This window comes from Sceloporus occidentalis, unplaced genomic scaffold (assembly GCF_023333645.1).
Source record: "Sceloporus occidentalis isolate IW3139 unplaced genomic scaffold, rSceOcc1.0.p SCAF_102, whole genome shotgun sequence".
Lineage (NCBI taxonomy): Eukaryota > Metazoa > Chordata > Lepidosauria > Squamata > Phrynosomatidae > Sceloporus > Sceloporus occidentalis.
This window is the reverse complement of record NW_028317082.1, coordinates 1,663,147-1,679,780: the sequence shown is the minus strand read 5'-3', so window position 1 is coordinate 1,679,780 and position 16,634 is coordinate 1,663,147. Positions and strand designations below refer to the sequence as shown.

At 39.5% G+C, this 16,634-nt stretch overlaps 1 protein-coding gene across 1 annotated transcript in view; it reads right to left on the bottom strand.

The window, feature by feature from the left end:
- Positions 1-15,235, bottom strand: part of LOC149283567 (integrin alpha-9-like) — a 201,682-nt gene extending 186,447 nt beyond the window's left edge. The window contains exon 1 of the mRNA XM_089497374.1: positions 15,054-15,235. Within this exon, the coding sequence (XP_089353500.1) occupies positions 15,054-15,235 (182 nt within the window). The remainder of the gene's footprint in view (positions 1-15,053) is intronic.
- Positions 15,236-16,634: the final 1,399 nt, after the last annotated feature.

Sequence of the window (16,634 nt, the reverse complement as noted above, 5' to 3'; positions counted from 1 at the left end):
ACTTTAATTGAGTGAGGTTTTTTTCAGGGAAGCTGTCCTTATGGAAAGTAACTTCAAAGGACTCTTTTGAAGAGCATTAAAGTGGACATAGCAATGGTGTGAAAGAATTATGTGTACATAACGGCAACACTCAAACAAATATATAGATGGAAAAGAAATTATAAAAATCACACACATCAGAACGCATCATTAAAACATTAGAACGAAAGTAAAGGTATGTGAAACGCTTCAGTGAGTTCCCTTTTTGAAATAATTGTACATGTATAGATCAGACATTACTAGGAACCCTATTATTTTAACTTAACTGACTTATACTTGACCACATCTCCTGTAATGTAATTTATTTCCTTTATGGAAAGCTTACACAGTTTATAGAGAGAAAATCAAGCGCCTTCTTAATGTAGTAATGTACATCATGTACTTGATATTAGCTGCTCATTACAAAAATAATTGTGGTATGCCTAATTTAACATATCAGTAAAATTAGCCAAGTGGTGACCATGTCCATTTTTTAAGAATTGCTGAACTAAAATATGGTTCAGTGATCCCTGTCTCCCAGCAAAATATTTTATTCAATGCATTTACCCCAGTCCAGATTCAGATATGAACCAAGCTGCTCCTCGACAGTGCCTGCATGTGGATGACCGTGAATTGAAAGGTAGGGTCTGAGGCACAAAGCATTATATTGTGCAAAAAAAGAATTAAAAATGTAAAAAAAAAATTATCCAGCAAATATAATGTGCTTAGACTAACACAAAAATAAATTTTGAAACAGCGCATTAAAAGAGTTTTAACTTTTTTTGCAAAACCTCTGCAGCCAGTTCTCCTGCAAAGACCCTTTACTTTTGAACCACGATCAATGTCAATGCATTTCTTTAGCAAATAATGCTAGTGTCACTTTTTTAAAAAAATACATCAGCAAATGTAAAAAGTAATTGATAAGCAATAAACACAAGAACAATGCATCAAAGGCCTTCACAAACATTGATTGCACAGAAACATGCTGGGCTTTACCCATAAATATCTAAAAATATTACCTTCCGTATTGTATACTAAGCATTGTAAAAACCATAGACAATTATGGAGTTTAAGAAAATCAATGCAGATCTGTGTGTATATATATATATCTATATTATATATCCATACAGTCACTGGCCACTTTATTAGGTACACCTGTTCAATTGCTTGTTAACGCAAACAGCTAATCAGCCAATCACATGGCAGCAACTCAAAGCATTTAGGCATGTAGACCTGGTCAAGACAACTTGCTGAAAGGGAATTTCATCTTTGAACATGGCGTGGTTGTTGGTGCCAGACGGGCTAGTCTGAGTATTTCAGAAAATGCTGATATACTGGGATGTTCACGCACAACCATCTCTAGGGTTTACAGAGAATGGTCCCAAAAAGAGAAAATATCCAGTGAGCGGCAGTTGTATGGACGAAAATGCCTTGTTGATGTCAGAGGAGAATGGGCCTGGTTCTAGATGACAGAAAGGCAACAATAACTCAAATAACCACTTGTTACAACCAAGGTATGCAGAATACCACCCCTGAATGCACAACATGTCTAACCTTGAAGCAGATGGGATTAGCAGCAAAAGACCACACCGGGTGCCACTCCTGTTAGCTAAGAACAGGCAACTAAGGCTACAATTCACACATGCTTACCAAAATTGGAGAATGGAAGACTGGAAGAACATTGCCTGGTCTGATGAGTCTCGATTCCAGCTGCAACATTCAGATGGTAGGGTCAGACTTTGGCGTAAACAACGGGAAAGCATGGATCCACCCTGCCTTGTATCAATGGTTCAGGCTGGTGGTGGTGTAATGATGTGGGGGACATTTTCTTGGTAAACTTTGGGCCCCTTAGTACCAATTGAGCATTGTTTAAATGCCACAGCCTACCTCAGTATTGTTGCTTACCATGTCCATCCCTTTATGACCACAAAGTCATAAAAAATCTTCTGATTGCTACTTCCAGCTGGATAATGCACCAGGTCACAAAGCTCACATCATCTCAAACTGGTTTCTTGAACATGACAATGAGTTCACTGTACTCCAATGGCTTCCACAGTCAACAGATCTCAATCCAACAGAGAACCTTTGGGATGTGATGGAAAGAGAGATTCACATCATGGATGTGCAGCAGACAAATATGAGAGGAGCCTAGCTGCAGGGGATACAAGCAGTGTTCCCTCTAAGCTGTGCGCTTGTGCGTGCGCACATAACTTTTCGAGGGAGCGCACACGCTCTAACACTGTGCGCACAGTACCTAACAGGGAGCTGGGGGGGGGGCGGGCAGTCCGTCCAGGGTGATGCTGGCACTCCTCCAGATACGCTGGAGGAGCAAGCTCGGTTGGGAAGATCAAAAATCTCACCCCAGCCGGCTTAAAATCAATCAAGGGAGCGGGAGGTCTGTTAATACAGACCTCCGATCCTGCTCCCTTGCTATGTGCGCGGCAACTGATGCTGTGCGTCGGGATTTGATGTCAGATCCCGGCACACAGCACTGAAGCCACGCCCACCTTCTTTACTGCACCGGAAGGACAGGACACAGAAGAAGAAGAAGAGTCAAGAGGAAGAACAAAGAGGAGGAGGAAAAGTAACTAACAGAGGAAAGGTAGGAAAACATTAAGTGAGAGTGGATTAGTAAGTGTGTGAGAGTGATGGGTGTTATGCTGTAGTTTATGCTGAATGTTTGTGAATGAGTGTGTGTGTGTGTGATAGCATGGATGTGTAAGGGGGGGGATAGCATGGCATAGGGGAGGCTGTAATCACATTAATATGATGCCCAGGTTCCAGCATGTACTGGCTGCCTGGGCATGATAGGAGTGTGATTGCTGTTAGCAATTATATATATATATGTATATATATATGTGTATATATGTGTGTATATATATATGTATATGTGTGTATATATCTCCCCGAGATATGCTGCCACTGTCCTCCCCCCCCCCCCCGGAATATGCTGCCACTGTCCTCCTCTCCCCCCCCCCCCCGACGGATGTGCCGGCACCGGAAGGCTGTCTGAGCGTATCGGGGAGTAGGATGCAGGTCCCCTGCACCGCTGCGGGGGATCTGTATCCTAACCCCGCTGCCTGCGTCGGGCGCTAGACCCCGAATATAGGCCGCACCCCCACTTTAAAGACTTAAACATTATTGGCAATGTCTGGCTCAATGTATAGTGATAGGTGTTGTCCTGTGCCTCACTATATAGTGATAGGTGTTATGCTGTACCACCGTCAATGTCTGCCTCAGTATATAGTGATAGGTGTTATGCTGTACCACAGTCAATGTGTGCCTCAGTATATAGTGATATGCTGTACCCCAGTCAATGTGTGCCTCAGTATATAGTGATAGGTGTTATGCTGTACCCCTGTCAATGGTATGCAGTTTTTCCCAATAAAAAAAATAAAAAATATATATATATTGATCCTTTATGCAGCCCGGAGCCCCCGCTCATGATTCACTCATAATTAATTTTTGCGGTGAGAATTTCACCTTTAGAATAGACCATGGAGTCAAAAGGGTTGGAAATATATAGCTCCACCCCCTTGCAATGGGATTATTTTTTTTCAGCTCCACCAACTTTATATGGACTGTAGAAGCATATTGTGCGCACAAAATTTTGGCTCTGGGAAAAATTTTGCACAACAGAAATTTTCTGCGCACATCACCCAAGAAAAATTAGAGGGAACATTGGATACAAGGGACTCTGTCTGTACCCCACAATGCATGATTAATTACTGGTAAGTACAGACAGGACTGGATAGTACATGCTGGACCAGTACAGACAGGACTGGTTAGCACAGACAGGATTAAGCACCGAGAAAGGGCTGTGCACCAAGACAGGCTGCAGTTATGACACAAACCAGCAGAACAGACTGGAAGATCACAGGAAAGCCAAAAGCTAGATAGCTAGATAAAGTTGTAAACGAGGCCCAGTTGATACCATAATATTGGACCGAGAGGTCCAAAACTAGTTAGAGGGGCCAATAGAATATAAATAGCCACAAAACCCCCATAATTCATATAGGGGCCTTGGATGCCTACAGTGTTTGGGTACGTGTATGTGTTTAAAGATTGTCCAGGAATTGGCTTGGTGAAAGGTGGTAATTCTAGGTGTAATCTCCACCGCCACTGGACTTTGAAGCATTCGAAATGTTTTCTCTGGAGTGAGGAATCACACTTTACTGTCTGGAAGTCTGATGGACGAATCTGGGTTTGGCAGATGCCAGGAGAACGGTATGTACATGTGGCCATCAGGTCCATAAGGATGGTTTGACGAGTTTGGTATGAAGGAACTCTAGTGGCCTGCACACAACCCTGACCTTAACCCCACTGAACACCTTTCGCATGAACTGGAACGGAGATTGTGAGCCAGGCCTTCTCGTCCAACATCAGTGCCAGACCTCACAAATGCTCTTTTGGCTGAATGGGCACAAATTCCTACAGACACACTCCAAAATCTTGTGGAAAGCCTTCCCAGAAGAGTGGAGGTTGTTATAGCTGTAAACAGGGGGCAACACCACATTAATATCCATGATTTTGAAATGGGATGTCCAACATGCTCATGATAGGTATGATGGTCAGGTATCCAAATTCTTTTGTTCATATAGTGCATGTTGTGTGTCAATGTATGCTTGACTGTGCTGCATCACAGTATAGTACTTACAGATTTATGAGTGTTTGTGAAATTTTTGTAGATGTACATTTTTTTTTATTATTTCCTGTACATGTTATAAATGTTTTTATATTGCTGATGTTTGTCTTCTACACTCTGTTGCAGTATGCTTTGTATATGATTAGAATAAACTTAACTCAAAAACTAAACAGGACATTTACTTACCGTAATTTATAGAGCACAGATGATCGTGGGTGTTGCAGAAGAAACCCAACATAAAAAGACATATGGCATATAAGGGTCAATTTGAAGTAAGTTAGAATTTTGAATAATAATGAGGAGGATTCACTCTGTTTAACAGTCAATTTTGAAACAAGTAAATTTTCATCATCAATCATTCAGTGTGAGATATCACATAATAGTATCCATATGTTGTTTCTTTAAGTGTAATGTAAAACAGATTCCAGTACTTGTGGTCAATAACTATTGGAAAAGGTACATGAAAATCTGGAGTGAAATGAGCCATTTGTTTTGCGTAGTAATTTTAGATGCATACTCGCATTCTGTCTCTGAGTATTTTTTTGTATTTAGTTTATATATTCTTAAAATGTTATCAACTAAACAATTCTATGTCCTAGCCCACACGCCTTGGGGTTTCGGCCTATGAGGATCAGATACCGTTTGATGTAATGCCTAGATGACGAAGCGTTCAGCAACACTGAGATCGGCATCAGGGGCCACCACATACACCGTATGGTGGCAGGCGCCCATTTTAAAAGAGTTTAGGAGGCGATAGCTAGGCATTCAGCGACACCGAACACCCATCCCAGGACGCACTGTGACCGCTCCAATTCAGTATGGAGCTATTTTCATTTATATCCCAACTTGAAACATTTCTATTTCAGTCTCACACTTGAAAATAACCAGAGGTCTAATTAAAGATTCTTTAAGCAAAATCTGCTTCACAAGTGCCACTGGGAGTTGAAATAGGACTCATGAGTGTTCCACAAGGTGCTGAATGAAGAAAAGAGCATTGCCTGCATTGCTCTTATAAATATACATGCATTTAAGTTCATACAGCTTTCATAGACACACTGTAAACTGTTTATTCTGATCCTTATGTTTCATATGGCAATTATTAAAACTGATGTGTATTACCAGGTTAACTTGTATAGTTTATGTAGAAGCCACTGTAACTATTTCCTTAAATAACATTTAAAAGACGTTATCATATTGTTATTATCATTATTACCCCTACAAAACCAAAGGAGGTCTGTACAAGGTCAGCACAGATCTCTGTCACTGCTCCCACATAACACTGTAACCACCAGGGCCGGCCTTAGGGGTATGCGACCTGTGCGGCCGCACAGGGCACCATGGCAGCAGGGGCGCCTACCCAGGACTTAAACTTAAATTTAAATTTTTTTTCATGTTAAATAAAGTTAAAAAAAACCAAAAAAAACCCCCAATGCTTTAATTTAAGTCCCGGGCAGGGGCGCCGAGTGGTTGCTCGTGAAGTTTTCAGAAACCACTCGGTGCCCCTCACTCTCCGTGACTCCCTCGTGGTGCCGGTATTTCATGTTGAAATAATGTCATATTCCGGCGCTCAACATGAAATGCCGGCACCGTGGCAGAGCGGGAAGACGGATGCCTCCCGCTCCCACCGCAGGACTCCGGCAACAAGGTAAGTAGGGAGAGGGGGTAGATAGTTAGAAGGGGTAGATAGTTAGAAGGGGCAGGGGAGGTAGATAGTTAGAAGGGGCGGGGGGGATAGTTAGAAGGGGCAGGGGGGGATAGTGAGAAGGGAAAGAGGGGGGTAGTGAGAAGGGGACGCCAGAGGAGTAGTCCACACAGGGCGCCAGAACACTTAAGGCCGGCTCTGGTAACCACACCCCCAACATATACCGTATTTGCTCGATTATAAGACCCCCCACAAAATTTTAATATTCATTTAGAAAAAAAGAAAAAGCCTGAATATAAGACTACCCTATAAGAAAAAGTATATTAGTATATATACTAATATACTATAGTATATAAAATACTAATTTACATGTAAACTATTTTTCATATTTAATAAAAACTATGATTAAGAAAAATACATTTTTTGTTTGTATGCGTGATGCGTGTAGACAACCTCCGCTGCTACCAGGGACTTCCACCGTGGCTTCTATAACTGAGCACCGGAAGGTCACGAAGTATAGGGTAGCAGCGGAGGTTGTCTGCGTCCATCACACAGACGTCCACCGGCTGCAAGAGAGGAAGATAAAGGTCCCTGCAGCACTGCAGGGATCTGGATCTTAGTCTTGTAGTCAGACGTCTATTTGAGCTCTGATTATAAGACACCTCTAATATAAGACGAGGGATATTTTTCAGAGCATTTGCTCTGAAAAAAACTCATAATTGAACAAATATGGTATATCCTGATTTGGATGCCAAAAATGTAGGGGGTTATGATATAGTAGTCCCCTATTAATACAACATGTGGCATAAGCATACTTTAAAGGGGAAGTCGCATGGAAAAATAAATATTTTTTCTTTAGGCTTTAAGTATGCTAATGCAGTTTAGCAATGAGGAAAGTTTTCATTTCATTTTGTTCAAATAAACAACCTTTATCTGCAAAACTGGAGGCTGCCATTGTAAACAGTCATGTGATATTTTAGGCGATTTTCCTTTCTCAAACACCACACTTAACTGATTCTTTATGGCAATGAATGCTGATTGCCAGACCTTCGTGTCCAACATCAGTTCTTGACCTCACAAATGCTCTTTTGGCTGAATAGGCACAAATTCCCACGGAAAACCTTTCCAGAAGAGCTAGGGGGTCAACTCCATGTTAATTCGCATGGTTTTGAAATGCAATGTGAAACAAGCTCTTATAGGTGCGATGATCAGGTATTAATTACTATATTTTAATCATATAGTGTATATGTTATTATAAATTATTACTTTGATCCTATATTTTATAAACACAGTAAACTTCATTAACACTATGAAAATGAGTAAGTAGGGAAAACAAAATCAAATTAAAAAAACAAGGACAAAATCTCATATCCTTGATATTATTGAAAATAACGAAAATCCTCTATTCAGCAGTTTAAAAAGGTAATTTAACCGCTAAAGCCCTTTTATGGTCAGCCATGAAGCAACAAAGGGGAATAGTATCACTATGTGGAAAGACAAATATACAAGTACTTCTGAATCAAAGGCTTCTACAGAAATGTGTGTTCTGATCTGGCAACAACTCTGAATACATTTATTTATAACACACTGAGCTTTAGTTAGAAAGCTTGCAGCTGAGCAATTGATCGCAATCTGTTAAAGAAGAGATACTGTCAAGTGTTGATTTCTACTGACAAAGAGACTTCCGTGTTAAAGACTTCACAGCTGTTGGTATTACAATAATGGAGTTACAGAATTTTTTCAATAAAATAACTTTGAAGTTGACAAGAAATTCTGCTGCAATAAGTGTCAGTGCCACTTTTCTGTTGTATTTTTCTACTCAGACAACATAAGTCAACATTAAAAAGAACATATTTGATTGTTTATAAGATGACCCTTATTATTAGATGACTTGCAAATCTTGGATTTTAATTAAAAAAAAAAAGAAAAGAAAAGGCCCGGATATAAGATGACCCTATTGTCAAAAAAATCAAAACCACTGTTTTTGTCATTTTGCCTTATGCACACCTACACTCTGCCACTTAACCCTTTTTTTATTAGTTTATTTCTTATTACTTTATTTTCAGGGACATGTTATCTCTGTCTCTCCTCTCTCTTTCTCTGACACTAGATCAAATGGTGTCAGTAAGAGAGCGAGATGACTTCATAGAACACTGAATTGCCATTTGTTGCATGTGATTACTGTGATTTATTTTCACGGTGATCACATGAACACTTTCAAAAAACTATTTTGGGGTGAGCGGCTCTTGAATTGTAACAAGCCCATAGACTTGTCAAATCCTTTTTGCAATTGCAGCCACTTTTTTTGGTGTTCCAGGCCTGCCTCAATCTAGAGTTGTCCTGGGACAATTAGTATTAGTACTATTAAAATGCAGAATTATTATAATTGTTACATATAGAAGATATTGAGGAGTTGACTGACTCTTGATCTGTGTAACCCAAATGATGTGCTTTTATTTGAAAACCAGAATGAATTGAAAGCAGACAAATTACATGACATAACTGACTAGCATTACCAAGTTGTTACAAGCTTTTACAACACGGCAACAGGTTTGCGTGGAATGAGCAGCATGGCAATGCTATTAGCTTCATTTGTAGCACAATCCTGTGCAAAGGGTAGTGAACTGATGCCTTGATAAGATTATCAATGAAAGTATTTAGTTTATAAACTGTAAATTAGGTAAAAAGAAAACAAAATGTATTACATTTGGTATTCACGAAAATGTTTTGGATCACGATATGAGCAACAAGAAAATGGTAGCCACCCCTCCTGAGGAATAATAACATCTGTGGCATCAGTTGTAATTTCACATGACCCTATGGATGGGCTCTGGATTCACCCATAAACCAAGGAGTTTCTCTCAGTACCAAGAATCTCAATTTATTATTAAGATTTAGCAGCTTGTTTATGACTTCTGATCCAAGCCGCAGAAGACTAAATAAGTCTGTTTGGTGAGCTTCTGGAATCTAACTAGTTTCCTAAAAGCACAGGAAAAGCACAAAAAAACAAGAATAAATTAAAGAGACACTCCAAGCATCATAATTAATTTAATGCATATAATAGTTGAGTGATCCCTCATCTTCCAGTGGTCCTCAGAATCCCCCAACATGCATTTGCCTCTTTCCCTGCCACCAGCTGCTTTGCTTGCAGGCGGTGTGTTTGGCCTAACTTATTTCCTGCTGCATGCATCCACACGGTATGCTCACTGTGAGTCAACTCTGCAGATGGCTTGACAAAGAGGCCACCGTGTTCATGAGCAAGGGTGATGCTAATTGTGGCAGCTTCTGAAGTAGTTCTACTTCTTCTTGGTGGTATGTATTTGCTACACATGAATTTTTCATGGTTAACATCCTCGTTGCTTTAAGGTTTGTGATGAGTAATTGTGCTGTTACTGTTCTAACTTCACCCCAATCAGGCTTCCCACCCTAGAAGTAGCTGTTAAGTCCAAATCAGTGTCTATAAACATCTGGTGGGTGTGATCATAACCTCCAAGAATGGCCTGGGAATCACTGCTTACATGCACGGCCAAAATATACAATCATATATATTCATTGTTTCAGTTTTAAGATACAACAGATCCAAGCATTTACTGTAATGCTGCATATGGATGAATGGTGTAGCATACAGAATATTAGTAATATGGTCTTTTAAGCAGTAACAGGGCTGTATTTTTAAAGTGAATGTTTGTTAAAATTAAACAGAATACATCCACTCTGTACTTGATGTCTTCAGGCTCATTTTTAATCATCAACTAATTTCTGATCACTTTGGTTTTGTGAATGAATACAAGCATGTTAGTGTGTATCAGCCATGTTTTTAGTACATTAAATATATATATAATTAGCACTGTATATGTGACATGCTATCCTGTAGTATGTGGCATGTATAAGTTCATGTAATCAGTTAGGGGCTATGTTTCCACATGCTAGTCACGAATATGTGTATTGTGTATATGGATATTTGGCTTTAGGTGTGAGTAAGGGTCAAGGGCACGCTGAAGGTTTTTGGTAATTTCACAAACTATTATTAAACTAGCATTAAAAAAGGGCTTAGCATTAAACAGGACAGAGCATTTGCCAAAGCCTAGAAAAACGTACTCTACTAAGGACGTGTACAATATCTTATTTTGATAGAGTTTACCCAATAACATGAGAAAATTCAGTGTGTATTTGGAAAATCGTATATAATCATAATATACAAAAGGTGAAACACGTATAGCAACTGTAACCTTTAGTCCTCACCCAACTAATTACAGATTTGGAGAGTTCCAGGTAGACCCCAGAGACTGACAGAACAGGTCATATTCCCTCTTCACACATACACAAACACACACTTGAAAGATGACAATGATAAACAAAGGTCAGATGATAAAGAAAGTTCTCGACAAATGGACTTCAAATGACATCCGTATATAAAATATGAGAGCAAAACGGTATTTTTGCAAGGTTAGCGGATGCATTGGGTCCTCTGGAAATGTTGCATGAGCCTAGCATTAGAACATGGTACATTGACGTGTAAACAGAAAATGTGTTCAGCCGTGCGCATCTCCTCCAAGCCAAGGCGCTTAAGGGAGAAGGAAGAACAGTGCAAATGTATAAAGAGGATTACGACACATTCCTCTATGTATCTACATGAAAAATAACGTGGGGTATAAAGTTATTCTTCGCAATCATTTGCATTAAAGTGCATATGATGGCTGGAGTGTACTTTTAATAGGAAGGATCTGGCAGCCTGGAATGGATATAGCTGGTTCTTGTACTGTCAGAGGCCAGCTCTCCAACCAACAGCTTAGAGAAAGAACACAGGAGAAAGTCAGCACTGGCATGCAAGTAACTGTTGGTGGGTTCACTTGCCCTCCCAAAAAAACAACTGTGCAAACCTTTCGTTTATTATAAGAAAGGTTTGCTTAATTGATTTATTAAGAGCTTAAAAGGCCTGCTTTATGAAGGGTTGCTATGTCTCTAACCTGCTTGTTTATTACATTTCCTTAGAGGAACATCTCTACTGATAAACCCAGTGTTTGGATTGACTTGCCAGCAGGACTGGCTATTGATACACGCTTTAGCATTTTTAAATGTAATATAAAAATGCAACATCTAACAGTGTCTTTTTTCTTTACATGTATTTATGACACTTTTAGTGATTGATTTTGAGGACTCTCCTGGTGCTTGTTAAATAACCACATGTGGCAAATACAAACATACCTCATGGTTTGACCTAGAATATCAGGGTGTTCAATAACTCAGGGTATAGGACTGGGCAAAATCACAGTGTCACACAGTCTGTAACTAATTCCTTCTTATTATACTCTTCTTTCAGTACAACCAATATGTGTTTTTCTAACTGGTATATCAGAGTTGAAATTCCTCCTTGAACACAAGTGTCTTAAATCATAATACATCAATCTTCTGACAAGTAATGGTTTTCATATGGATCCTTATTAGAACCATTTGGTTGCTTCTATTAACATCCCAGAACAATAGAATCTTTGTGATTTAGTATGAAAGGATTAATATTTGAAGAGTCTCAGGGTCAACTCATTTAGAAAGTTCCCAGGTATCATGGCATACTCTAAACATTTGTACTATTTAAGACAGGGCTGGCCCAAGGCAAAATGCCGCCTGGGGCGAATTTTAAAATGCCGCCCCCCCCCCTTATCTACCCTTCCTCTCCCTCCATCCCCCCCCCCTTGTACTTGCCTTTCAGCAGTCCTGCGGCGAGTCTCCCTGTTTGAGGAAATCGTCCGGCACTCAGCATTACAAGCCGGCACCGAAACCGAACAGGGAGACTTGCCGCAGAGGAGAGAGAGAGGGGCGCCGAGCGGGTACCGACAGCTTGGTAAGCGAAAACCACTCGGTGCCCCTTTCTCTCTCTTTCGCTTTTTTTTTTTAAAAAAAAAGGGGCTTGGGGCGGCAAAGTGCCGCCCCTTCAAAAGTGCCGCCTGGAGCGGTTGCCCCACTCGGCTCCATTGTCGGGCCGGCCCTGATTTAAGATCGTCACCTAGAAAAGGAATATTTTTTTTAATAATAATGCAAAAACAGGAGTATTTAAAAGGTCCTGTTACTCATTGTGAATTTAACACACATGTAACTAAATACAGTATTATAAACACCACAGTAAAGTTAAATGCCAAATCCATCCTAAATAAAATGATTTACTGGTGTTAAATATGAATTTATTAATATTTTTATAGGTGCTGCAATTAATAATTTGTAGTAAATGGCACCTCTAAAGGGCTGCTCTAGTGTCCCAGACATGAGTCCTATCAAGGATTCCATAATAAAATAATTTTTACTTACCCTATCCTTTGGGGTCACTTAGCTGTTTTCATGGAAAACTAGAACATTTGTAGCTGTGCTAACACAATTGCAAAAGGGTATTCTAATGACCATTGATGGAGTGCTATTCAGGCATCCCTTTACAAGCTTACTCTGAGTGGGAAGGTCCTAATATGTCACTGGGGTTGTCAAAGTTGAGTGAGGGACATACAGTAGCAACCTTGCATAGTTAACAGGGAAAGTACATATAGTTAATGGACATTTAAAACAGTGGCCTAACTACAGGGGTCACAGCAGTAGCAGCTGCAAAAGGGCCAGGGCCTGGTGCGACCTTTGCAACCTCTTGTTCCTGTCTCCGTGTACTGGTCCAATATTGTTTAGAAAGGGCCCTTCCGACCTGGATTGCACAATTCACCCCGCAGTGAAACCGAGGCAGCCGGAGAGAAAGCTGCGGGAGCAGTGAGAGGTAAGTGGTAGCGGGGTGGGGTATGGTATGTATGTATGTATGTCAGAAAGATGTGTAATCGTGTGTGTGAGCATAGATGTGTAAGTGGGATGAGATGGAGTGTGTGTTAGAATGAATGTGTACATGTATCTATGTATGAGTGAGTGTGTGTAATTTGTGTAAGTGTGGGGAGGCAAGGGGCAAAAAAGTCAAGTTGTTTGGGGGCAATGATGGCACAGACCAGCTGTTGAAGTTAGTGGGCCCCGGGGCAATTTTCAGTGCCCTGTGGTTCCTAGTTACGTTCCTGGGTTAAAAGATGTTAAAAATGACAAGTTTGTTCTTTTAAATAAAAAACAAACAAAGGTTAGTTTTCTAGACATGTTGAATGTGTTAGCTCCTTTTTAATGAAATAAACCACTTGTAATGAAAGCGCCATCATATGCATTTTAATGTACAGGACAACAACTGTGACCTTGGCTAAAACGCATTTTAATATACATACAAATCAAATAAGTTCCATCTTACACTTAACCAGCTTTTAGGGCTTAAAAATATAAATGCATTGTATACTGCTGGATGTGTTAAGGACCACTGGATGTGTTAAGAAATGTTTCTTTAGATTGAAATACCAAATGGCATTGATTGGGTGTTGCTTGTTGCTGAACTGTAAATATGTTGGGAGTAATTTGGCTATGAGTAGGAGGGCCCTGAAATAAACAGTAGATTGCAAGTTGTCAAAGTTTACCACTTAGATGACACAAATGATGCCCAAAAACTTGTACATGATATATATATATATATATATATATATATACCATATATATATATATATATAGCATGTGCCAATCCCACACAACTATAGTTAAACAATGAAGGTGCTGCTTAATGTTAATGCTTCTGGGTATGCTCAATGTTGGACCCTGCAGGCAAGCAGGGTCCAAACATTTTGGTTCTGTTTGTGTAAAAATGGATAACTATGTTTATACCATAAATATTTGGCAATATATTAATAGTAATCATAATGTTCACAGAAACTAGTAATTGCCATGGCTTTTTTACAGGAGGCTATTGAGCATCTTAGGTCTGTCAGCTATACAACATGTCAGGCTATTGTTTCTATATGCCAAGAAATGAATACACAGTGGAATTTTTATTGCAAACTATGGGCCCCAAAGTTTAGAGCTGTCTCCATTATGTCCTACATTGACAAGCACTAGCTTCTAGAGACACACAACCAGTGCTAATCTCAATAGCACATAACTGAAAAGTTCTGCTTAAAACACTACTGGGTCTATTCTAAACATCATAAAAAGTTTTTGAAAACTACCTTGAAATCTCCTGGATTCATTATTTTGTAAAATACCATTACGAATTGGTTAATGTGTTCTTGAATTAATGGTTCAGCAGCTCATTTTCATATTTCCAACTTTTGGACATCACTTTTTCTGCTTGACAAACAAAGGTTTGATACAATGTACAGTCTATGTTGTGTTACTGTAATCACTTAAAACTGGTTAAAAACACAGCTTGGGTCAGTTGTGCAAGTTGTCCTTAATAAAATAAAAACGGTTTCTGACTGAAAGGCTTCCCTGTAAAGTTTTTACAGAGCCCAGTCTGGAGACGGAGACCACACTGGAATGATGTGGTATGAGTTTCCGCTACATTAGGGACCCCCTTGGCTTGGATCGCTACTAGAGAAATTAAAAAAACATGTAAACATATTTACTAAACATCACAAGGTTAACACAACCAGCAAGCTAACACATGTCATCACAAGTAAAATCATATCTATAAATATTTATCAAAATCCCAGAATGATCATTATAAAAATACATGGAGTTCAGTAAGGCTCTTTATGATAAACTGCACGTAAAGATGCCATATCATGGTCACCTATATACATCGCTGATAGTGTTAAAAGTCACATGTGGGTGACTGCACATGGTTTATGAGACAAGTTGCCTGATGCACGCACAGAACAATAAAACAACCCAGCGGATCATAGCAAAGATCTGGTAACTTACCATCGTGTATCATCGTGATAGTGTTCCAGAACAGAATATCCAAAAAATGAGCCATTGGGACCTTGGAATACAATGGGATGATCCAAATCGATGTTATAGGAATAAACCGAAGTCAATGATATCACACCAAGCAGCAGTTTAAAAGGACTCCTCTCGGCTTTGCGTAGAGGTCTTCCAGCCATCCTGTGACAGATCCAAAAACCGCTAAGGCTAATTCAACTTCTTCTGAAGAAATTAGCTACAAGCCCCAGTTGGAAAAGCTGCCAGAATTGTTAACTATTTAGGTCTTGATGTATCCAGGGGTGGAAGAGGTGTGGCGGGAGGGTGAACTGTGACCAAAGAGCGTAGTGGAGACTTATTTTCTTTTACAACTGTGAAATCAAGACCAATCCTTTCAGCGAGGGAGTGGATTTTTTCATGAACTCTTGTCTCAGTCACCCAGACAAAAAAAAATCGAAGGTACTATGGAACCAGACAACAGGTGCCATCTAGTGTTATAAAGATGAAGTGCCTCCTAATGATATTTAAGAATGTAAGTGTATAGGAGAACCGAATAGAACATTTTGGGGCCACGCGTTCTTAAAAGTTGGATTATATGAAAGTATATTGGCTCCCTATACACCGTATCGTTAAAATAATTATGTAATAACAACTTTGATAATATATTTGATAAAAGTTTAAAAGTCCAAAACGTAATTTGGTTTGATGAGATATGTTGCATGTCGTATACTTTAAGGGGTTTTAACGTAGGCATTTTGTATTTTGCAGTACAGTGATTTGATTGATTACACATTCCAAGGCAAGGATACAGCACCCAAATGTATGTTGAAGCTAATTACTTAATTACTGAAACTAATTACTAAAAAATACAAAAGTTAGGTGTGACCTCACTGAAAGTCTAAAAAACAACAAACTGAACATACTACTGAATTTTTGGGGGCACTATTACAGTAGCTACCACACAGTCCCATTTTTGGTGAACATGGATCAATTTGGGAGATCTTCTGATCTCCCCTGACTGGCATAGGGCTCTGTAAAAACAGTGGAGGTCTGCGCTGTTTGAGCACAAACCTCTATTGCAGCTCCCATGTTGCCTACACACAAGCTGACCACCTTTAGGTAACTCTTCTGCAATGTGTGTGGCTGGTCTTGCTCACTTCATGCTTTGGCCTTCCACACTTCTGATATTATATTGATATGGTAAACCATACAAAAAATTAAATGGTGAGTGTATCAACAACAATTAACAGATATGGGAATGGCTGAACTTGATGGACATGTCTTTCTTCAGCCTATGTAACTTTGTAATATGCACACATGGTATCCCCTTATGTGTATGTGTTTATAGATTATCAAGAAATAAGTAAAAAATCCAACGGGGGGGGTATGTTGTGGTGCAAAACCAATGCCAAAGCCAATCTCTGATACACACTGTCTTCAAACTGAAAAAAATTCTATAAAAGTAGTATGTGTATCCTAAAACTGTATAACCCAACGTGCCTGCACAACAACATTTTCCCAATTCAAAGTGTATATATTAATGACAATTACAAGCTATAGTCTCAAAGGCCACCTGAACTA